This window comes from Chanodichthys erythropterus, chromosome 21 (assembly GCF_024489055.1).
Source record: "Chanodichthys erythropterus isolate Z2021 chromosome 21, ASM2448905v1, whole genome shotgun sequence".
Classification (NCBI taxonomy): Eukaryota; Metazoa; Chordata; class Actinopteri; order Cypriniformes; family Xenocyprididae; genus Chanodichthys; species Chanodichthys erythropterus.
The window spans coordinates 18389369-18414409 of NC_090241.1; the positions used below are offsets into that span (position 1 = coordinate 18389369).

The 25041-nt window shown below is 40.3% G+C and overlaps 1 protein-coding gene across 5 annotated transcripts in view; it reads left to right on the forward strand.

The window, feature by feature from the left end:
• The window catches only part of rab6ba (RAB6B, member RAS oncogene family a), a 131209-nt gene extending 108951 nt beyond the window's left edge, over positions 1 to 22258 (forward strand). For 3 of the 5 annotated variants that reach the window (XM_067373123.1, XM_067373124.1, XM_067373122.1), the window contains exons 7-8: positions 17119 to 17185; positions 20159 to 22258. In XM_067373123.1, coding sequence (XP_067229224.1) covers positions 17119 to 17185; positions 20159 to 20223 — 132 coding nt within the window. In that variant the 3' untranslated portion in view covers positions 20224 to 22258. Of the gene's footprint in view, positions 1 to 9548; positions 9734 to 13769; positions 14450 to 17118; positions 17186 to 20158 lie in introns of those variants that run through there. The other 2 variants (XR_010893403.1, XM_067373121.1) reach the window with 2 other exon arrangements.
• The last annotated feature ends 2783 nt before the right edge of the window (positions 22259 to 25041 follow it).

Consider the following 25041-nt stretch of genomic DNA (forward strand, 5'->3'; position numbering starts at 1 on the left):
TTATGCTCTGGTAAAAAAGAAAAAGAAAGAAAATATAGCTGTTATTGCTATCAGCAATTATCGGGGTTCAAATGCTTAAAGGCCTTTAATCACATGCGTAAAAAAGGTATTGTGTTTTATTTAGCAAGCCTGTAACCATCTCGATCATAGATGGAAAAGACCATTTACAGCCAATACAGGTAATTTACCATAAGAAATATATGGGTTTTAAAGCTTTTTAACAGTTATCAAGGTTGAGCCAAAAACCTAGTACTAGTTTGCCAAAGGTGGATTTTGAAATAATCTCCAATATTTAACAAACAATTCAATGGACAGAGGCGGTCCTAGAGGCAAAGTTGCTCAGCATGAGGACTTCAACCATGTGGTACAAATGTCGTGAGCTTGTGTACAAAAAATTGCACTATACACAATCTTTTACGCACGTGTAAAACACGAAACACTAGGGGTGGGAATGTTTAGGCACCTCACAAATTACAATTATGGAAATCATGGTCTGATTCTAAAACAATTATTGATCTACATTTTTTATTATTAATTAATGAGAACTTTGCTAACTTTGAATGTCAAATTTATTTGTGTGTTTTAAAGGCACAATATGTAAATTTTTTGCAGTAAAATATCCAAAAACCACTAGGCCAGTGTTACATATTTTGTTCAGTTGAGTACTTACAATATCCCACATGTTTCCAAATATTTGTAAATCATGAGAAAATCACAATTTTAACCAAGGATACGGGACATGGCCCGGAGTCGCCATCAATGGTGTCATATCTGCATTACCCTCAGTTTCCAGTTTTATTTTGTAGAAACCATAGAAAATCCAAAGACGCTTTAATATATTATGTTTTATTAGACAAGGAACAACGGTTTGGTTACATTTATAGACAGAAAACGAATTATTGTTATATAACTTAACACATTTAGTCTTATTGTTTAAATCTAGTTTTCTGAGAGTACCATGCCTCAGAGAAAAAACTATTTTGTCAAATGGCTAATACAGCATTTTCTCCATCATACAATACATTTTAAAATTAATTGCATGTCATTTATTTTTCAACACAAGCCACCCAGCATTTATTAATATGGTATTCTAAAAACGATCTTCTGCAGTGTGCAACAAGTGTATCACAGCAGCCGCCGAGCGAACGCACAGAGTAAAGTCATAACATAATTTTCAACACAGTCAAATGTATCTAATATGATAAAACTGTCACTTGACCGGAAAAAGCAGAAGCGGCGACTGCGGCATAAAAAGACTAAGAGCTCCACTACTCACGAAGCATGGGCATGTCGCGTTAGTCTCATTAGAAATCTCTCCAGCAACCTCGTTCATCTCCGACAGCTCTCGCCCTGCTTTGCTTCATACTACAGTAATGTTAATAATCTAATCCATTAATATGATTTCTGTCTGAGTCCCGTCCTGATTCTTTTCCACTGGCTGTGAGGCAGGGGCGTGGCCACAGAGGTGGCACGGGATGGCAGCTGCCACCTTAAAAATGAGTCTTGCCACCCCAAAGCTGACTAGTGCCACAGCTGGCATATTGATGTACAAACCCGATTACAAAAAAGTTGGGACACTGTACAAATTGTGAATAAAAAAGGAGTGCAATAATTTACAAATCTCATAAACTTATATTTTATTCACAATAGAATATAGATAACATATCAAATGTTGAAAGTGAGACATTTTGAAATGTAATGCCAAATATTGGCTCATTTTGGATTTCATGAGAGCTACACATTCCAAAAAAGTTGGGACAGGTAACAATAAGAGGCCGGAAAAGTTAAATGTACATATAAGGAACAGCTGGAGGACCAATTTGCAACTTATTAGGTCAATTGGCAACATGGGTATAAAAAGAGCTTCTCAGAGTGGCAGTGTCTCTCAGAAGTCAAGATGGGCAGAGGATCACCAATTCCCCCAATGCTGTGGCGAAAAGTAGTGGAGCAATATCAGAAAGGAGTTTCTCAGAGAAAAATTACAAAGAGTTTGAAGTTATGATCATCTACAGTGCATAATATCATCCAAAGACTCAGAGAATCTGGAACAATCTCTGTGCGTAAGGGTTAAGGCCGGAAAACCACACTGGATGCCCGTGATCTTCGGGCCCTTAGATGGCACTGCATCACATACAGGAATGCTACTGTAATGGAAATCACAACATGGGCTCAGGAATACTTCCAGAAAGTGAACACAATCCACCGTGCCATTTCCCGTTGCCGGATAAAACTCTATAGGTCAAAAAAGAAGCCATATCTAAACATGATCCAGAAGCGCAGGCGTTTTCTCTGGGCCAAGGCTAATTTAAAATGTACTGTGGCAAAGTGGAAAACTGTTCTGTGGTCAGACGAATCAAAATTTGAAGTTCTTTTTGGAAAACTGGGACGCCATGTCATCCAAACTAAAGAGGACAAGGACAACCCAAGTTGTTATCAGCGCTCAGTTCAGAAGCCTGCATCTCTGATGGTATGGGGTTGCATGAGTGCGTGTGGCATGGGCAGCTTACACATCTGGAAAGGCACCATCAATGCTGAAAGGTATATCCAAGTTCTAGAACAACATATGCTCCCATCCAGATGTCGTCTTTTTCAGGGAAGACCTTGCATTTTCCAACATGACAATGCTAGACCACATGCATCAATTACAACATCATGGCTGCGTAGAAGAAAGATCCGAGTACTGAAATGGCCAGCCTGCAGTCCAGATCTTTCACCCATAGAAAACATTTGCCGAATCATAAAGAGGAAGATGCGACAAAGAAGACCTAAGACAGTTGAGCAACTTGAAGCCTTTATTAGATAAGAATGGGACAACATTCCTATTCCTAAACTTGAGCAACTTGTCTCCTCAGTCCCCAGACGTTTGCAGACTGTTATAAAAAGAAGAGGAGATGCCACACAGTGGTAAACATGGCCTTGTCCCAACTTTTTTGAGATGTTGATGCCATGAAATTTAAATTTTAAAATAAACTTATTTTATCACTTATTTTTTTATTTTATTTTGGCCACTGCACTGCATTCAGAAAATCAACAGATATGTCTGTTATTGGCTACATTGCTCAACGCTGCAAAACACAAAGCAAACTTTTCATTTGACTTGCGTATTCTGGTAATAATGGTGTCAAGAATTGTCAAAATATTTAAAGGGTTGACAGTTTAGTTGTGACATCTCCGAGATTAGCTGATTTCTGGATTAAAAACGAATTGCTATTAAAATCTAAAAGTAGCAAATATTAAGCAAATATTAGAATGACACCTCAGTAATTTTCAGTCCGAGCTATATAATATTTATTGGTGTTCGTCATTTAGTGATGTCACTATACATACGCTTATCTTCACCCCTCCCACTCTTCCTTTTTCAGGTGCCAAAAAAGCACACTACCATAGCCATCTGTCACAGACACGCCAGGCTCCACCTCACCACAGTACCCACGCACTCAATCACCAGCGTACTAATCACCGCCACCTGCATCTCATTCACTCTGCAATCACCAGCACTACAAAGCCACCACACTCACACACACTCACTGTCCGGTCTCGTTTGCAATACCTTGTGTTTATGCTTACCTTAAGGACTCCCCTTCATCATACTTACCTGCTCCAGCGATCTCCTTCATCTCCTTCGTCTCCTGGTCCCTTCGTGTGCTTACCCTTCTGTGTGTGTGAGTGTCTCCAACGTCTCCCTCCATCTCATCTCAGCTCCTGGATTAACAAACCATACAAGGACAGTATTACTTTCTATTCATCTCTCAAGAACCTGATAACAGCCATAACCACTCTGTGTTCACATATTGTTCAAATAAACTCACCTGGATTGCTTTTATCTCTGCCTCCGTGTCTATATCATAACAGAAGACCGGACCTTAACAACTAACGGCATGAGTACTAACGATCCATTCCAGGAACTCGTGGACGTGCTGCGTCGAGCACTCACACCACAGCCCTCAACATCGTCATCCCTCAACACGGCTGTCTCCGCACCCACCAGCACCGCTCCTTCACCTGCATTCACCGCCAGTCCCATGGCCAAACCGGCGCCCTACTCTGGATCGGCGGAGGAATGCAGCGGATTCCTTCTCCAATGTGAACTGGTCCTGGAGATGCAGCCGCACCTCTATACCACAGACACGGCTAAAATAGCGTTCATTATTTCACAACTGCAAGGGAAGGCTCTGCAATGGGCAGATTCGTTATGGACCCAGAAAGGCCCAGTCGTCCAATCCTATTCGGCGTTCGTCTCCCACTTCCGGGAAGTATTCGGGAAACCTCCGACTGATGCCTCGACTGGTGAGAAACTTTATAATCTAAAGCAAAGAAACTGTAGGGAAAACACCCTAGGAAGTAAAATTAGCTCAAATGAAATATTTAGGGAATTATAAAGAGTTGTTTAGATTACGACCGAGCAACTGATTCGTCCAGCGTTCATTTGCTCGAGCCGTAATAAGCTCTTGTAACGGATATAAATATCAAACAATCGTGAAAACACTGATTAGAGCACGGTAACTTGATCACAGTTTAAGACATTAAATCATAAAGCACATAATACAAGACACTTTCCTTTTAAAATTTACAAGAGATTTTATTTATTCTAACACAAACTAATCTAACACAAAGGCACGCACATACACACACACACATTCATACGCGTTGCAGTAAGAAGGAAATGAGAGAGAAAGAGTTTTGAAAGAGAGAGAGAGAGAGAGGGAGAGAGAGAGATCTGATTAACCGAATTCTTATCAATGCATTTCAAGGACCAGAACGAACCATGAATCATTCATTTATGCACCAGTTCAGTTTTGGTCTGGAGGTACTTGCTTGCGTTGACTTAAAGGTGAATTTCCCTCGTCGTGCAGAGAGGGGTTTCCCAAGTCGATGATTGGTCCAGATCAGGTCCGTGTGGAACAATGAAGGAAGTCTCTTTGTCGCTGGAGTTGAAGCGGCAAAAGTCGTTGGTTGAACTTTGCGGCGAAACGTAGGACACGAGACTTTCAGCGGTAAAGGAAAAGTGAGTGAAGGTTGGATGGCTTGAATGGGCGGCTGGTCTGTTTTTCTTGTTACTCCATTGTTCTTGGTACTCTGGTCATGGTTTCTCTTACCAGAACTAACCAACTCCAGTTCGTTTACTAACCAACTTCTCTCCATTCACTATCTTGCAATATGATCATTTAAACTTAGTTGTTTGTCACACCTCTGAGGAGTCTTGGCCAATCAGACATTGTCCTGTTTCAAGAGGGCCTTCCTCTGCCCCCAATAAAACATAAGTGTCACATCCCGGTCTGTCTCTGCTTAAGCAGAGTGCCATTTTAACATAATTGCTATTAAATGGAATACAATACATTTTAAACAGATTTCATTCCAGTCAGAATATAGGAAAGGGAGAAAGAATCAAATTAAGTCCAAATAAGGCATACTTCCAGTCATTCAGTCAAGAGTTAATGCATTTACACGAATTATGAGTGTTCTAAAGCCTAACTGTTTACAGGTAGTACTTGTGGACACATAATGCAAAATGTATGTAGTTAAAAGATGTTTGATAAGTCCGTTAAAATTGTTGGAACAATTTTGAAGCAGATTTATTTGTTCAACAGTCTCTTTGGCTCTCCTGTGAAGTAAGGAAACAAAAGGGTCTGGATTGTCTCTCTGTCTTCTTGGGTGACCCTTTGGTATGTCGCTTCTGCTATCAGGAAGCATGTGTCGTAAAAGTAATCAGCCTGGCTTTATCTGCAGACGGTCCGGAGCCGGAACCTCAATTCTGAATAAGAATTATGTTTTGAAAGAATCATCTAAATGATTCATTTGTCTGGTTCGTCCACAGTTCTTACATATCCCCTTGGTTCGGCGATGTGTTGAGATGAAGACATCGGCGGACACTGTAGAAAAATGGACACGAAGCAGACACACACAAAGCAACAACAAAACAACACCTCCATGATTGACCACTATACTGGTGCAGGGCATTAGATTATCTGAGTACTGATGGATTAAGTTCAATTTTGGGAGTGTTATTCTACATTGTGTGATTAAATTGTTAGTTTCCATCTCTTCTAACTTGTTCTAGGTTGTCTGGTGACATCATTTGTGGTAAAAATGATGTGACCCATCATGGAGCTCTCTCGGGCTCACATTCGAATTTTCAAATGGCTTTCAGACCTTAGGCGTGGTGCGTCAATCCTAATGTCATGACCTTGACCCTTATGGGGCAGACAGGTATTTTACCTTATAAAGAAGAAGGGAAAGAGAGGAGGAGGAAAACAAAACAAAATAAAACACTTAAGTGTTTCCTGGTATGGCTCACACTACTGCGTGCATCTAAGATGTCATGTACCAGCTTAATGAAAGGTGTTCTACTTGTTGGGCAGATGGTTGCATGTTTCTTATGGTGAATGTAGCTAAGTCGATGTTGAGCTAGGTTCTGAAACTAATATCTGTCTGTAGGAAGACCATGTTGGTGAGTATGTTAATGTAGTGTAGTGTAAAATGTAATGTAGTGCAGTGTAGGTATGGTCAGATCTGGTTCAGTCTGTCTTGCTCCCCCCTTTTCTTGAAGGGCTTAGATGAAGATTGGCTCTTTGCATCTTGGACTTGGGATGAGAGATCATCCCTAATTTGATGGGAGTCAGTCCAGTGAGGCAGGAAATTCTTTGGCAGAAGGTAGGAGGAAGTTTGACATGGCTGTTGAGCTGTGGTGCAAAACTTTGTCTCCTACGTCGCATTCCTTTTGTAATGCCTTCTGGTTGTGACAGACTGTCTGACCTTCTGTGCTTACTGTTGTTACTGTTGCACAAGCATGGTTCTTGAGATGGGAACTCGTTGGGTTTATTGGTGGGTGATGAGTAACCAGAACTGTGTTCTCTGGTACTATTGAGTTTCCAGCGGTGTTTGGCTGCCAGAGGCCGCTTCGTTCTGTGCTGTTGTAGAACAGGTGGCAGTCATATCCATTTGGAAGGTGGATCAGGTGATCACTGACCTTCCGTTCCGTCTCTAGTCATAACGAGGGTGACTGATCCTTGTGATCGTCGCTGTTTATGTTGTTTGCAAAGAACGCTGTAATTTGCCTCATCAGTTGTTCCATGTCTTCTGAGGTGGAACTGTCTTGTTCCTGGGCGTTCTTGTTCTCAGTGCTGTGTTTAACTGAGTGATGCAGAGGTGGGTTCCGCCGTCGCTTACCCACAGTGGATGCATTTGAATGTGTTGGTTGGTGGACTTTGGCTGTCCAGTTTGGATCCCAGATGTTTCTTTCTGGTGGGTTTCTTGAGAAGTGTGGCTGGTCCCATGGCATTTTCCAGCTGTCGGTGTGGAACCTGTCAGTGGCATGGGGGTCACGTTCTCCGTGTCCTTTATGACAGGCTGTGGCATTGTCATGCCACTGGCTGTCTTGCAGTGCACGGCTTGAGTCTTGGCTGCCGGAGTTTGAAATTGTGGCTGTTTTCAAACCTTTCTTTGAGTTCATCTTCTGTTTGATGTAGGCCTTGTGTGTCAAGTCACGTAGCTGTTGGATTGACATTGTGCTTGGGCAGGCCATAACGCCAAGATGGTGACTTAGTCCAGGGTGCAGGTTTCTCAGGAAGAGGGTTTTGAAGTTCACATCCTCTTCAAGTTCAGGTTCGTGATGTGCACCTAAGTAGGCTTGTCGGAAACGGTTGTAGTAAGCTTGGGGAGTCTCTTGTCGACCTTGTTTGGTTTCCAAGGCGACTAATAGTCCATGTTCAGACTCTGGGCCTGTAAATTCTTTGATCAGTGACTCACGTAATAGCTGGTAGTTGTGCTTAACGTGAACAGGTTGTCGATCTAAGAAGCTTCGTACTCTGGGCTGGATGTGGACCTGAGGAGATACAACCTGTCTCTGTCAGTCACATTGGGTCTCACCTCTAGGTAGAAGTCAATATCTCGGAGGTAAGTCTGGATGTTGTGGTTCTCCATGGAGTTCGGGTTGAACTGTGTGATGTTCTTAGCCAGCTTGTTAAGGTCTTTAAGGGTCATCTCGTGTGCAACTTTGGGGTCTGCATGGATGAGCTCTCTTTGGTTGACAGAGAAGAATTCTGTAGTGAAGGCCGGTGATGTTGTGGGTGGTGGCCACTCACTTCTTCCGTTGCATGGCAGTTCTTGGATGGGGGACTCTGTTGTGCTCAGCTGTGGTGATGCTGAGGGAGGCCCCTCCCTTCTTAACTCTGGTTTCTGGGTGTGAACATGTTTAAGTTCATTTCTAACCATGTAGAGCTTGCCGTTGGCATCGTCTAATTGTTGGTTTAGATGGTCCATTTCAGTGCTGTACCATTTCAAATGGTCTTCCAGAGCATTGATTTTAAAGTTCTTATCTTTAATGTCAGAATTGGCATTTTCTAGTTGGTTTACCAGGTGACATTGGACAGTCTTTAATTCTTGCTTGTCACGTTCCGCAACTGCAAGGGCTTCTTGGAGCTTGTCAACTTGTTCCTTTGTTTCTTGCTCCACAAGTTTGTCTTGAGCTTTCACCTTGTGCTGGTCTGCGCAGCGCTGGATGTGCATCAGCTCTCTCAGGAACTCAGTGGTCTGACGTTTGAAGTCGTCTTGGACTTTCACTTCCAGCTTGTCTATGCGGCTCTGGGCACGTGTCAGCTCCTCCTGTAGGTGGGTGATGTGCTTGTCGCTTAGTTTCAGCTGGGCTGTGAAGGCAATGCTTAGAGAATTGGTTATCTTGCCTAGTTCAGTGTGGTCTTGGTTCTGGCTTGAATCATGCGTCGGGAATCTTCTCAGAATTATGATTATTATTAAAAATAATAACATTTCAATTGTCTTTGGCATGAGGCAGTTTGTAATGCCGCTGAGCCAGGCGTCCACATCTTGGGCAGTGGGGTTTTCCGTCTGCGACATGTTGGCACGCTGGGGAGAAGAGACTGACACAGATCTGTGTGGGGTGCAAGCCTATATGTGGTGGAACAGCTAAGTGTCGTTCAGTGAATGTACACCAATCGTGAAGTGTGATGGCTACGTGTTGGTCTCAGAGTGTAGACAGGTAGGCTAGTGATGAGAAGGCTTTGTCACTCAACTGAGTAAGAGAGAGAAAAAGTTAAAACAAATTTCAATAGATGAAATATTTTCTATAAATATTTTCTATTAATGAAAAACTGTTTTCAACTCGTGATGTGAGGACTTTGTCACTCAACTGAGAAAGGGAAAATAGAGAAAATGTTAAAACAAATTGTAAGTTTTTTTTTTTTTTAATTTAGAGAAATATTTATTTCAAATAAATATTTTCTATTAATGAACAACTGTTTCTAAAACTAAAAGAAAAGAAAATATATATATTATTGTTTATGTTCGCAAGGACAATAAGACAATAATAATGCTGATACCTCTTTTCTTAGTTTGACAGGATTGACCCCACACACCTTCAGTTGAACTGCTTACCAGGGATGCTGTGAAGGCAACGGTTGCTCAACACTTGTCTCTGTTAAATGTTCTTGGAGGAAATGTCAAAATTTAAATTGCGTTTACAAATGCAGTGAGTATGGAGAACCCAAAAGGGTTTGATTAAAATCAAATACCTAATGAATTGTTTCTTTGGGAAGATTGTGTTTTTCTTTCTTTAGAATTGATTGATGGTTCGTCCAAGCATGATCCCTACAAATCTGAAGAATAAGATGGAAGAAAGGAGGATAGAACAGGAAAGACGTGAGGAAAAGGAAAGGAGAAGAAAGGAGACCAGATCCACAAATGGCTCTGAAGCCTTTGTCTAATTACGAGGATATAATTGGTAGTTGATGGACAACTAACCCATGAGAATAAAAATGTTAGTAAGAGAGGGTTGTCTCTGATTGGTTTGAAACTCGTAATAAGTTATCAGTGTCTCCTAAAAAGGCTCAGGTGTGTCGTTCCTAAGCTAGAATACAAAGAGGAAAGGAAAAAGGTAAGAAAGGAAAAAAATGAAAATAATGGGATGAGATAAGAAAAAGGGAATTAAAAACAAAGAGGTAAATGAATAAATAAAATAGAGTGGCTAAGTGTATAACCAAGAAAAGGAAAATAAAGATGTAACGCAATAAAATAATGAACAAATGTGAGTCAAAATTAGGAAAAACTTTGGTGGAATAAGTTTGCTTAAACTTTTAAAGTTCAAGGCTTATTCATACCTGACGTAATTAGATCTAAAATATAATTTTAGTTATGAAAATTATGAAATTAGAAATAATGGAAATTTGGAAATGTAGAAATCATTTAAAATTACTTTCTAGGAAAACGTAGGATTTCAATTTAAATTTAATTAGTTTTATTAAATTCAAATTTGACAATTAAAAATTGTAAGCCAGTATTTATTTTTCAAGTCAAATGCAGGTAAAACGATTAATAATTGTAAACCAATATTTTTCTATTTAAAGTAAAATATAGGTAATCAGTGAGAAAGTCAAGGGGAAAAATAAGAAGGACAGACCAACAAGTGTACATAAAATTGAAGTGTTTTAAATGGTTAAATCACTTAGTTGCTAAAACAGACACTGCGTTCACACAATGATGTTAACTAGCTTAGCTTCGAGGCTAAAGGCTTTAGCATATGAACTTCAATGTAAACAACTGCAGAGGTTAGCTTTAGCAACACCGTGCGGTTTGTTTACAATGACGTTCTTCCGGAAGCGTTGGTTAAGACTTCCGTGCCACGACTGTAACTATGGCGACCAAACAAAATGATAGTGGCGAACATGTGAATTACATCAAATACATGTAACTGTACAAATGAAAGACACATGCACGTACAATCAAGCGTTACGTGAAATGTCGGCGCATTTCAACTCTATAAATAAGAGACACCACTCGTAGCTGTTTTACGACGTGGGGCTTAAACTTTAAGTGATAGCTTTCTGCTGTAATAGATGGAAAAATCGCGACCTCGGCGGGTCTCTCTTTGCGTGCAAAATATAACAGGTTCAAAAGCTTCACTTGATCAGTTTCAAATCACTTAAATTGCGCTCGGGAGCTCAAACAAGCAAGCATGTAGCGTTTAGCAAAAGGGAGAATATAGCAGATTGAGTACAGTGGAACACGCACTATAACCAGTTTAGCTATAAATATAAAACAAGCAAGCGTATAGCGTTACTGTTTTACAAAGGGGAAAATAGCAGATTGAGTACAGTGGAACACGCACTATAACCAGTTTAGCTATAAATATAAAACAAGCAAGCGTATAGCGTTACTGTTTTACAAAGGGAGAATATAGCAGATTTAGTACAGTGGAACACGCACTGACACTTTAGCTATAAATATATGGTTTTAGAAACAGATCGAGGAACACGCTCGATCTTGCCGTTCTGTGAGGAGAGTATTCGTCCTGCACAGACTATTTTAACTAAATGCAGTTTAGTTTCAATTCAGCTCTCTGATACACAATAACGTTATTATAGCTATTTGAATGACGCTGGAACACGCAGACATCAGGATAGCTATAAACAAGGCATTCTAGAATTTAAGGAACACGCTTAATTCTTACCTTATAGTATGTGTGATACAGATCTGAAATTTACTGCAGACTGGAGTTTAGAGACAAGACAGCAGACTGGGGTTACAGCTCTCACTCATTCAAGCACTCGTTCAAACGGACCGCGCCGTGCGCGCTGCATACGTCACACAAACACTGAGGGGTTTAATAATTTGCGTTTATAAAAAGAAAAATTACTTGATATGTGCTCCAAATTTAGATTAAACTGCCCGCATTCTCCACCATTACTGTAGCAAATTAGCTCAAAATAAATATGAATAATTAATCATAACTAGTTATAATTAATTATTAATATTTTAATCAGTTAATAAAATTAACTTAATGTAATAAAATTAATATTACAATCAATTAACCTGTTGTTCAATGAACACACAGTGTTAATTGTTTATTAACTAAGAAATGTTCATTTCCAGGTTATGGGAAATAATCTTATTCTACTAAAAGCCTGTAGTCAGGACCGACATGAATAGGGACTCCCGTATATGAGCGCAAAACACGGACAACCTTACGTGTGACATGAACAAGACTTTATTAACTAGACTAAACACTTAAACTACTCTAACATTCACACACATACATGCATACAGTTTACCAAGAGAGAGAGAGCTAAAGCAGAGTACAGGAAGCAAGAGGTTACAGCATTGTTGGACATTCAGCAGATCAACAGCCTTGAGCAAACCATCAGTTTTAATTTTAACCGGCCCTTCTTTAAAAGGGGTAAGGATACTCAATGTATCCGATAATGAGACTAAGTTTGATACTTGCATGTCTCTCCAAGTTGAATTAAAGTGTCCTGATGCAATTTGTGGAGGCTCCCGTTGAATCTTTGCTGATATTGTCTTGATGAAAGAGAACCAGTTGGATTCAGAGGATCTTTGGTGAATGGAAGGTCTAGGCCGAGGCCTGGCACAAGCTTGGGGTTCCTTAGAAGCTTCTAGCTTCTTAAAGCATCATCTTGACGTCAGCATTTGTCAGTAAAAGAAAAGAAGAGGAGGAAGAGCAGGAAGAGAGAGGGTTCCTTGTGATCAGTGAATATAAGGGGTGAAGATGTCACACCCTCTTGAGGTGTCTGAGCCAATAAGGAGTTCCCCTTTCAGAGGGACGTTTTACGAGTCTTTGTTCTGTAGCAAGATATTAGCATAAGACACTGGATTGGATGAATGAGAGAATAACCTTCTAGATTCTTATAATACTAATGTGTCACAGAGTTAGTAACATGTGACATAAATTACCAAATAGGAAATGAAAGTTGGAGTCCGTAGATACCAAGCATGCTGCCAATGTGATCTCAGTTAACTATACATTTGCAACTATGGAACATTAATACCAAAATAGTTCAAAAGAGAGAATTAATACATAGAATAAAGCCTATAAAAGGAAAGTCATGAGATGGGAAACTTGGATACATGTTTATACATTTCCCAAGTGGTTATATAGAGAATACATAGGATTAAGAGAGTTTATTTGTCCTTCTCAGGAAGAATGAGTCACTAGTCTCTCCAGAATTCTTCTGGATCATAAAAGTACCATATAACTGTAACAGGACACCTAGGTTGGCCTGTGTGCTAGCAACATTGGGATGCTGGTTACAGTTTTAGGGGGATGAGTTCAGAGAACTTTGATAGGGAGAGTGAGTTTATGGGTAATTCATTAAATACAATGAATAATTGTGTGGCTGATTGGTCCAGACGTTACATCTCCCTCCTGGGTGTGACCGTCAGCCTATCGTCTGGATACCATCCTTAGTCGAACGGGCAGACGGAACGGAAGATCCAGGAGATCGGCCGCTTCCTGCGTACCTTCTGTCACGGCCACCAGAACTCCTGGAACCAGTATCTGGGTTGGGCCGAGTACGCACAGAACTCCCTCCGCCAAGCCTCAACAGGACTAACACCCTTCCAGTGCGTACTCGGCTACCAACCCCCGATGTTCCCCTGGGACGGGGAACCCTCCGACGTTCCGGCAGTCGACTACTGGTTCCGGGAGAGCGAGAGGGTGTGGGACTCAGCTCACCACCAGCTGCAGAGAGCCCTGCGCAGACGCAAGATGGCAGCCGACCTTCGTCGCTCTGAGGCTCCTGACTACCAGCCTGGGCAGAAGGTCTGGCTGTCCACCCGGGACATCAGGATGCGTCTGCCCTGCAAGAAGCTGAGTCCCCGCTTCATTGGCCCATTCACCATTCTTCGGCAGATCAACCCCGTCACCTATCGTCTCCAACTCCCGGCACAGTATAGCAGAATTCACCCTACATTTCACGTGTCCCTACTCAAACCTTACCACCCTTCTGTTGTTCCCTCCACAGAGCCTGACGTGGCAGCCGCCGAGCCCCCCCTTCCACTTCTCCTAGAAGACGGCACAGCCTACGTGGTCCACGAGATCCTGGATTCCCGGCGCCGTGGTGGTAAACTCGAGTACCTCGTGGACTGGGAGGACTATGGTCCCGAAGAACGCTCATGGGTTCCCAGGAACGATATCCTTGATCCTCTTCTGTTACAGAACTTCCATACCAACCATCCAGACAGACCTGCCCCGCGACCCAGGGGAAGACCACCACGACGTCGCGGTCCGCGGCCCTCAGGAGCGGGCCGTGGGAGGGGGGGTACTGTCACAGACACGCCAGGCTCCACCTCACCACAGTACCCACGCACTCAATCACCAGCGTACTAATCACCGCCACCTGCATCTCATTCACTCTGCAATCACCAGCACTACAAAGCCACCAAACTCACACACACTCACTGTCCGGTCTCGTTTGCAATACCTTGTGTTTATGCTTACCTTAAGGACTCCCCTTCATCATACTTACCTGCTCCAGCGATCTCCAGCGATCTCCTTCATCTCCTTCGTCTCCTGGTCCCTTCGTGTGCTTACCCTTCTGTGTGTGTGAGTGTCTCCAACGTCTCCCTCCATCTCATCTCAGCTCCTGGATTAACAAACCATACAAGGACAGTATTACTTTCTATTCATCTCTCAAGAACCTGATAACAGCCATAACCACTCTGTGTTCACATATTGTTCAAATAAACTCACCTGGATTGCTTTTATTTCTGCCTCCGTGTCTATATCATAACACCATCACTGACCAAATTTAATCTATTTTAATGCACAGAAGCAGGCAGTCCTACTGACATTTATGCGTCTGTCTCCTTAATCTAAATAAATTACCTGAGTGGTTGTTGTTAAAGTTATGTACTATAGACTATATGTTCAATACACTATCTAGCTTCCACATTGCTAGCATTCAGTAGGACATACACATTATGGATCTTCTCAATAATATAATCTTATCATATATACATATATGCAATAGTCACCATTAATATGTGTGTGTGTTTGTTTGTTTGTGCGTGCGTGCGTGCCTGTGTCTTTTCTATGAGAGAAGGCCCAAATAAAGAGGACGGGAGACATAGACAGTTTTTTTAAAAAAAACAAAACAAAAACAATCAAAGCAAGGAGATGCTTTTATTGACAAACAGGAGCAAAGAGCAGAGGCAGGACATAATTATGCAATGGAGGTGCAGAACTGCACAGTGGTGGAGGGAGATAATAAAGAAGGATACACTGAAAGACAAAAGTAATGCAGAAGAAGAGCAAAACAGAGAGGCAGAAGGCAACATTAGGAAGACTGTAACACCAAGTGCATGTCCAGTAGGACCTCATGGTACCTTCATAGCAACAGTATTGTCATAATTCTTCATTTAGGTTTAATCATATTTAAAAGGAATAGTTAACCTAAACATGAAAAGGCTGTCATCATTTACTCACGTTTTAATGTTTTATGTACTAGAGCAGGAGTTCCCAACCACATTCCTGTAGTGCAGTGGTTCCCGAACTTTTTAGCTTGGAGTACCCCCTGAAGGGACTACCATCCCTCCGCGTACCCCCTCTCTTCCACTTCGACTGCAGTCACACCTTTACCATTAAGGGACAATATTTGCCCCCTAAATTGATTTTACAGTGCATTTTTTTTTTTTAGCTTTATGAATAACTTTATAAAATAAATAATGTTTTAAATAAAAAATTTCCAATTGAGAAATATGCGATGGTAAAACTAAGTAAAACTTTCAAATATTAAACTAAAACCGCCAGTAGGTGGCAGCAAGTCACTGTTTTTATGAGTGAATCATCAAGTCATTCATTTAGTAACGAAGCAAGTGGCTGTGAATGAATCATTGAATCACTGACTCTCACGATTCATTCAAAGCCGCAGAATTGTTCGCGAAACACAGACGTGTGTTGTAGTTCTGCTGTGGTTTTCGTTAGAACTATTATTTCATTGCAAAATATGAGTAAATACCGACAGTACTGTGTTTAAAACGTACGTTTTATTTTTTGACCTGTTGTATAATAATGCCACGTTTGCAGTCATGTGGATATTTGGGAACAATTGCATTCTTGCTCGTTATCATCATTAAATACAAGAACTCACACAAGGTATGTTTTTGTATCGGAGAAAGTTTGAGTCTTAAATATAAATTAATCCATTATCTATGTCTATAATTGTTCTTCATGCGAATTAGTGCTAAATCCCCACTTTTACAAAGGTGCACTGTTGAGAACGACAGTAATTTAGCGCGATTTAAGGCAGCAGATTTGACACGCAATCTATAATGTGCATGCTGCTTGTGTGGATACAGTCATTTTTGACTGCAAATGATGAGGTAATTTGATTAAATGTACTGGATTTATGACATTTTGGAAGATAGAAATACATGCTTGATTTTAGTATTATTTTAAGGTAGAATTAAATGAACTACTCAGCATTTTGTTCGCGTAACCCCTTTTGTCACCTCACGTACCCCCAGGGGTACGCGGACCCCAGTTTGGGAACCACTGCTGTAGTGCACAGTAATTTTTAGTTAAGAAATGTTGTTGTCAAGTATGTTATATTGTTTCCCCTTTTAAATTGGTATAAAATACTGATATTGTTCCTCATAGGCTATAATAACTAGTTTTACATACACCATGGCAAGCCTAGCTGCTCAATCTACTCTTTAAAAAAAACTCTTTTACTCATTTAAAAAAAAAGAAAAGAAAAGAAAAAAGTATATACATAACTGAGTTTACATAAATTTTGTATTATAAAAGCATTTGGGGATGTTAGTGTATTTAACAACTTACACTGAGTCATTCACAGACGTATGCTGAAAACGGCCATGAGAATCCTGTGCAATGAAGCCTGCGATTGCCCTTGAGTTTTGCTTCAACCATGAAACCTTCGGCATGTTTATATAGTTGTTCAATGGTTTTGTGTGTGTTTGTGTGTAATTGGCAGCTGGCAGAATACGGTTGTCTCTAGGCTAGAGCACACAAGAGCCATCACACATATGCAAGAAAAAAAAACGAAGCTTACATTTTCAGAATCGTTGAAGAGAGAATTGTGATACTTCAGAGAATTTTCCCCCCAACCCCTATCAAACCAAGCAGCTTTCTGTTGATCAACGCGGAGAATTCACATGAACCAACTGAACCCCTTTGCCAAATTTGCATGGGAAGATAAATCTTAGATCACATAGATTTCTATTAAAATGACTGGATTTCGCCAGCGAGCATACCATAAAATGACTTAACAGTGAGCATTTTTGGATGAAGCTTTCAGGTTACCAACACAGACAAAATCTCTAACCGTGTCATCTCTTCTTTCCCCACAGCTGTTTCGACGTGTGGCAGCTGCCCTCCCAGGAATGGAGAGCATGCAGGAGACAAGCAAAGAGGGCAGTATCCTTTCTATGTGCTCAAAACGAAAACAATTCAACAATTCAGAACGAATTTCCAAACGTAATTTGCTCTGTAATCAGTTTACTCTGCTGCATTCTGCTTTACATTTAAACAAGCAAAAACTGATTGGCTTTCAATACTATAACATATGACCTCCAGTGCAATGTTTCCCTACTCTTTTTGTTTTATGTACTCCGACAACCCGAAACCAGAAACATATTTTTTATGTCATATCAATAATGTTATTAAAGTCACTTAAAAAAACCATACAATCAACACTGTGGGAGAAAAAAACATACCAAAATAGCACATATATAAACACAAATGGATTAAACTTGCCACATTTCATTGTTTTTCTTTACTTAAAAGGGAACTGGAAATCATTATTCTATTAAACAAAGCAAAATCAAAATCTTTCCAAATTAGTTTCAGGTTGCAAAGTTTTGTTTATGATTTTTATGATTTTGTCTGCTTCTACTATATGACAGATACATTTGCACCAAAATACCATAGCATTTGATTAGACGCAGTCTCTGACATCAAAACCAAAAGATATGTCTTACCCTTATACTATTAAAAGTTACCCTACCCATTTTTTATTGTCTAACTACGCATAACAGTATAGTTATTTGCATTTTATTATTTGTATTAAACATTTTTCCCTGCTGTCTGTGACCCAAGCAAATCAAACAAATTTTTTGATCACAACCCATTAGTTGAGAATCACTGATATAGACAAAGCAATGTGCAAGCAGCTGACAGGCAGCATTAGGTGACAGCTCTTTGCTGTTTTGCAGGAGTTTCCCATCATCCCTCAGGCTGTAGAGCTGTGGCTCATATAAGTCGAGTCAGACCATGTCAGTTCAACAGTCATGAAATTGTGACTGATTTACCAAAGAATACACAATGAAATGTACCAAACAATAATGCTCTACTGAGACATTCACATACTTACATAACTACTTTCCTACTATTAGGATCTTTTGGAAGGTAATGTTATTTTTAGTAATCCAGTGATCCTGTATCTCTCATCTCACTAATGTGCCTGTGGGCGGGGCCAAAGATGCAAAGATGTAGAAGTTTTGCAAAGATGTAGAAGTTCTGATTCTGCAGAGATGGTCTTTTGTCACACCATTATGTCATAAAGTGACAAAATTGAATGTTTTCAGAGCTTGGTTTCAATAATATATATATATATTTATATAAATATATTTATATATATATATATATATATATTTTTTTTTTTTTTTTTTTTTTTTTTGACTAATAATACAACCTGTCCATGTTGACATCTCCCTATGTGTAGCTTCTGCATGAAAATAGTGTAGTTTGACATCAACAGCAAAATATTTTTGTGTTGTCACCTTCCTTTTAAAAGTTGACATTAGAAAGCTCAAGAGTATTAAAAGTATGCAGTGGTCATTGTACAACAACTGTTCATCAGCATAGAGCTGTAGCATTCTGAGTGATTCTGTACAACTGTATTGCAACTGTTAATTGATAGTAGGCTAATAATAATTTATTTTGCCTTTTTTTTTTTTTTGACAGTGTAAAGTCTCATTTAACAAAGTGAATTTTTGGTGGAAAATATACTTTTGATTTTCATCATTCATGTCATTTCCACCATGAAATTTAAATATTGGCCTTGTTTCACACTGAGACTAATTTATTTTCCTCTCATTACATTTTCTGCCACATTCAGTCACTTGTTATTAGTGGCAGTGGAAAGTCTATTGCTATGGTAACATTTTTCTCTTCTTTGTGAATAATATGTTGGCAGCAGAATATGATAGATTTCCTATCCAGTAAGTTTTAATAATACAAAGTATCCTCTTTCTGTTTGTTTTGTGTGACTGATAGAGGTGCAGGGTATGTTTATTATGTGTTCTCTGCATTGGATATACTTGCATGTGTGCAGTCATAGTAGCACAGAGAGGCATAAAATTGGGTTGGAATAGAGGTACTTCTGATGATTTCATAAATACAACTATGCATATAATTATAATTTGAAGAGAACATTAGAGCTTGAAAGACAATCTGATCGTGTGGCCTGCTCATGTATCTATAATATTTTATATATATATATATATATATATATATATATATATATATATATATATATATATATATATATATATATATATATATAAAAACACTGCAATATTCAACAAAAAATAGGAATTGTCCATTTTGATTTCATAGTGGCATTAAAGGTTATGATAGGCTGTGCCTTTACAAATCCCTTAATATGTGTATGATTGAAACCTAATGTGAAAGATTTAGTGAAATTAAACAAATCATTTTAAGCAGTCGCTATTAACCAAACTACACACACACACAGACACACACACACACACACATCACACCACTCACCACTTCGACATTTGTTCATGAATGCAAACATGAGCCCATTACATTTCAGAGAGTGGGCTGCAGCCAGGAGCAGCTGGTGTGACTGAACAAGCATAAACGCCCCACTAAACCCACACATCTCTCGGGGACACCAGTTAACATTTACTTGAATGAGATTCTTTTTATGTTGGCAATGAAAGAGATTTCGCAAAACAAAAAACAACAAAAAAAGCTATTAGCGTTGTTTTGCATTTCCGATAAGGACCGCTAGATGGCACCCGTTCTCTTTTTCCTGCCGGACGTCAGCTCACAATAAATAAAAGGGGAAAATACAAGTGCTGTCAAAATATGAAGCTCTTATCTGCTAAGATAGCATTTCATAACAAAGAAAACATCGTTTTGCCTATGTATAAAACCTTTTTGTAGAAGATACCATTTGTCAAACATATGCTATACTGCAGCATTTATAGCTAATGTCTGGAGGGGTCAGTATTGAGGCATATTTTTAAGTTATACAAAGAAAGTCATTCCCTGTTTGATTCTTTTCAGCTTAATTACATTCATTGTTTGATGTAAGTTCTTGAAATTCTGAAGTTTTTACTCCTTAACAGCATTCTCCAGTGATTGACATTAAACTGGACAAACCACAGGAACCTCCAACTACCGAGGGCGGATGTTCCTGTTAATAGCTCACATCTGATTTTCAGCATCATCTACACACCACATGCTTCTTGTGTTGCTTCCTCTAGGTTGGCTTCCAGTTGTGTTTTCAGATTGGATATTTGGCCTTCCCATCTGACTTTTAGTAACTGGTTGGATTCAGTGTTACATCAGTTTCAATTGTAAAATAGTACCTATACTTTAGTAACAAAATTGCCAAAAATCCTAAAAATTCGAAAAGTGAAGGGCAAAAATCAATAAAAATGTCAACTATGTCCAACATGTATACTTTTTGAAAATGTAGAGATGTAGATGTTTTTTCTTTGTTTTGTATTTTTTTATACAAGGATGAGCTCTAAAACAGATGCAGACAAGAAATTATAATTTTGCCATAAAAAGCAGGATTAGAGCAAAGAATTCATAAGCAAGAAGGAAATTCAAACAACAGATAACCCAGAAAATACAGCAAACATGCATGTTAGCCATTTTTAAAAGTATCTTCTCAATCCTGCTGGCTACTGTGCACAAGATTACGTGACTTTTTTGTGACTCAACGCACTTCATTAAATCAACTTATTTTTGCCTTCTTTTTTTATTTTCATGCTGTTACACAGAACTTGACATTTTAATTTATGTTTTTGTTTATGTGTGTTTGTGAACATGTGTCATTGCAGATCCCCTGAAACCTTGTCACATTCTGTGTAAGTTTTTTAATTTTTATGTACAGTTCATGTTTTAATTACACAGTTTATTGAATGTTTACAGCTTTTTTTTTCTCTATCATTTCCTGTTCGCACTGAAAGCAAACGGCTTGTGCAAACAACCTGATTACAAGGAAGGATCCTCTTTCTTCTGTAGAATCTTTGTCAGTCATATATAGCATATACTGCAGATAGTCGCAAGACTATGATAGGAGCAAACCATGCACAACTAAACTTGGTCATTCATATTTAATTGATTGGAATGATTTGTTTGCAATTTCCACGCTGATTGATCAAACTGTCCAATTCTATTGTAAATATATCAGCTGTCATTTTCAAACAGGCTTTAATATCAGAAATGCAAAGATGGGACGTTCCTCCGAAAATAGTCCTATAGTTCACTTTAAAGAATTAGCATTATGCAGCATTATAGTGTTTGCCTTGTGTAGGAACCCACTCATGTCTACAGCTGCTCTTTGGGCCAGTAAATTGTAGTGCACTGACCAGGGGAGAGACACATTGTGTAGTATATCAGTTTATTTGAATTGTATTTCATGTGAATCTTTAATGCACTTTTTCAAGAAAGAAAGTTGTAAATGTTTGAAAATTGCTGTCAAATGTCTGTCCTTAAAACCACTTTAGAGTTCAAACTGTAGCGTAAATCTCTCGAGGGTCACTGTACAGATAAACTATTTGTAAAGTTGCTTCACACACCGCCAGATACAAGTCATGTCTAGCTATTTGTGTTGAATAGGAAATGAGTAGGAGCACATGACGTAAGCATCAGAAAGCAAGTGAAATTATTAACATGCCAGTTTATTCTTATTAAATCCAGCAGCTTTTAGTTGGAATATGGTAACCTACACTGTAACTGACAGAATCATTCAGCACTTACTCATAAAACCCTTTGCTTCCTGCTTATGGATAATTTGGAGATTTAAAGGGAAAATCAGATTTGTCTGTGCCAATGCCTTCTCAGATAACAGAGAGGTGCAGAAGAGTGTCACTTAGCATAAGCTGGATGGGGGTTGATTAATGATTTATGAAGATTTGTTTACATTTTGTTTTCTTCACTTCTGAAAAGAAGTTCTCATTTGAATTGAATAGGGTGCAGACATGCTCCCTGTATGGAATCATATCATCAGTGTACCTGTAATTCCAGTAGTCATTGTGATTGACACAACGCTACATCAGCCTTGGGTGAATGTCTGTGCGTGAGTTGAGTTAATGCTTTTAAGGGTGCAACCATTCCCTGTGTATATGTTTTAGCTCAATGGAGCCAGCCTGATTGATTCAGAGCTAGCTTTACCATTCACACTGTATAGAAATCTAGCATGTCGGTCCAAATCAGTAAAATCAATAAAAGTGTCTTATTACCAAAAAAGTGAATATTGACCATTTCTTTCTCTTTTTTTTTTTTTTTTGGCTTATACTACTCTCAATTTTTTAAAAAAACAACAACATATACAGTTTTAAGTAAAAACAGACATATTGTGAAATGTAAAATACAGTTATGAATTATTCCATATTAGTCTGATAAAACAGCATTATGAATTATTCACTATTGGAATGATTTCTGCAGAAATTCTTTCATGAAGGATCATACGACACTGAAGACTGGAGTAATAGCTGCTGAAAACTCAGCTTTGCCATCACAGAGATAAATTAAAATAGAAAACAGTTATTTTAAATTGTAATAATATTGTACAATATTACAGTATTTTATATTAATTATATTTAAAAACTTTATTTATTCTGTTTTTTTACATTATATCTCTCTTGATTGTCTCTTGACAATGTATACATTGGCTAACATTTATACAGGAAGCTGTTTATTAAGGAAAGTGTCTTCTCAAGAGATCGTAAACATGGAAATTAGCCTGAAGTTATAAATGGCAAATTAAGTGATGCAATTTTACACATGGAAGCTTTGCAAGGCTTGTCAAAACAGGTCAAAGCTCAATCCACTGTTTCTGTGCAAACAGGTTTGCATTCAGGTAGGTGTAGGTGAAACAGAGAGTGAACTTTGTTTAATTTCTGATCATGCATCACAGATTCATAAATCAGCAGTTATCTCTTTGACCTACATTATAGGCCTATGAGGCCTGCAAAGCAGCAGCAGACACTGTGACTCATCGGCTGTGTTTACACTTTAAGTCTTAATGCACAGATCTGATTTTTTGACCATATCCAATTTTTTGTCCTGCCCATTTACGTTCACTTTAGACATGACTGGTATCCGATATCTGTGTTTACATTAATCCCCGCCCAAAATTATTCTGTTGACTGACGATTCTCCTAAAGCTTTCAAGCTAGAAGCACCGAACTCAGGTCAGACCTTTCTGTTCCAGTCTGTTCTGACCAGAGACTGTATGATTCTGACTCAGGAAAATCTATCTATCTATCTATCTATCTATCTATCTATCTATCTATCTATCTATCTATCTATCTATCTATCTATCTATCTATCTATCTATCTGTCTGTCTGTCTGTCTGTCTGTCTGTCTGTCTGTCTGTCTGTCTGTCTGTCTGTCTGTCTGTCTGTCTGTCTGTCTGTCTGCCTGTCTGTCTGGCTGGCTGGCTGGCTGGCTGGCTGGCTGTCTGTCTGGCTGGCTGTCTGTCTGGCTGGCTGGCTGGCTGTCTGGCTGTCTGGCTGGCTGGCTGGCTGTCTGGCTGTCTGGCTGGCTGGCTGTCTGGCTGGCTGGCTGGCTGGCTGGCTGTCTGTCTGGCTGGCTGTCTGGCTGGCTGGCTGTCGATCTATCACTAATACTCTACTGCATATCAACACCCTAGCAACCACCCCGAGTACCTTAGCAACTGCATAGCAACACCCTAGCAACCACCCAGAATACCCTAGTAACCGCATAGCAACACCCTAGCAACCACCCAGAACATCCTTGCAACCATTTAGCAACGCCCTTAAAATATAGTGTTTGCCATGTGTAGAAACCCACTGTCACGACCACCAGTTGGAGTGCCCTGTCTAGCCACCAGGCGGCACTCCACCCCGGACCTTGTTTCACTGTTTCAGACTACATTTCCCATAACTCACTCCTGGACTCGTTATCCCTGTCATTACACTCAGCTGTTTTGAGTTCTGTAATCAGTGTCTGTCTATTTAGTCTGTGTTTGTTCTGTTCTTGTCATGGTGGTTTAATTTACGGTCACAGGTTTCTGTTTTCCTGTTTTTGTTATGGACTGTTGGATGGATTTTGATCTTTGCTTGGATGACTATGTTTTGGATTAGCCTCATTAAAAAGCTGCACTTGGATCTACTTGCCTGTTTCTGTGATTTTCCCGTAACATAAACCACCATCATGAACCGATCCAGCAGCAGGAGGGATCGGCCAGTCTCTAGTGGCTGGGGAGGTCGAGGCAGTCTCCAGGATCTAGCGGAGCTTCGGCAGAGGGGTATGGAGGTAACTACCTGTATCTGCGTGGGAATGGGCAGATACAGATACCTCCAGCACCCGCTCCAGTCCATCAATCCGCTCAAGTTTGGGAATCCTCTCCAGCCCGTGAGCTCGCTCCAGCCAGCAAGTCCGCTCCAAAGCCAGCTCCAGTCTGTGAGTCCGCTCCAGAGGCCTCAGAGGAGGTGGGCACTGAGTCTCCACTTCCCACATCTAAAAGGAGGAAGAGGAGGAGGAAGGCTTCCATCCCTCAAGACCCGGAGGCCTCCCCAGAGCCCGCTCCAGCCAGTGAGTCCACTCCAGAGCCCGCTCCAGCCAGTGAGTCCACCCCAGAGCCCGCTCCAGCCAGTGAGTCCACCCCAGAGCCCGCTCCAGCCAGTGAGTCCACTCCAGAGCCCGCTCCAGCCAGTGAGTCCACTCCAGAGCCCGCTCCAGCCAGTGAGTCCACTCCAGAGCCCGCTCCAGCCAGTGAGTCCACTCCAGAGCCCGCTCCAGCCAGTGAGTCCACTCCAGAGCCCGCTCCAGCCAGTGAGTCCACTCCAGAGCCCGCTCCAGCCAGTGAGTCCACTCCAGAGCCCGCTCCAGCCAGTGAGTCCACTCCAGAGCCCGCTCCAGCCAGTGAGTCCACTCCAGAGCCCGCTCCAGCCAGTGAGTCCACTCCAGAGCCCGCTCCAGCCAGTGAGTCCACTCCAGAGCCCGCTCCAGCCAGTGAGTCCACTCCAGAGCCCGCTCC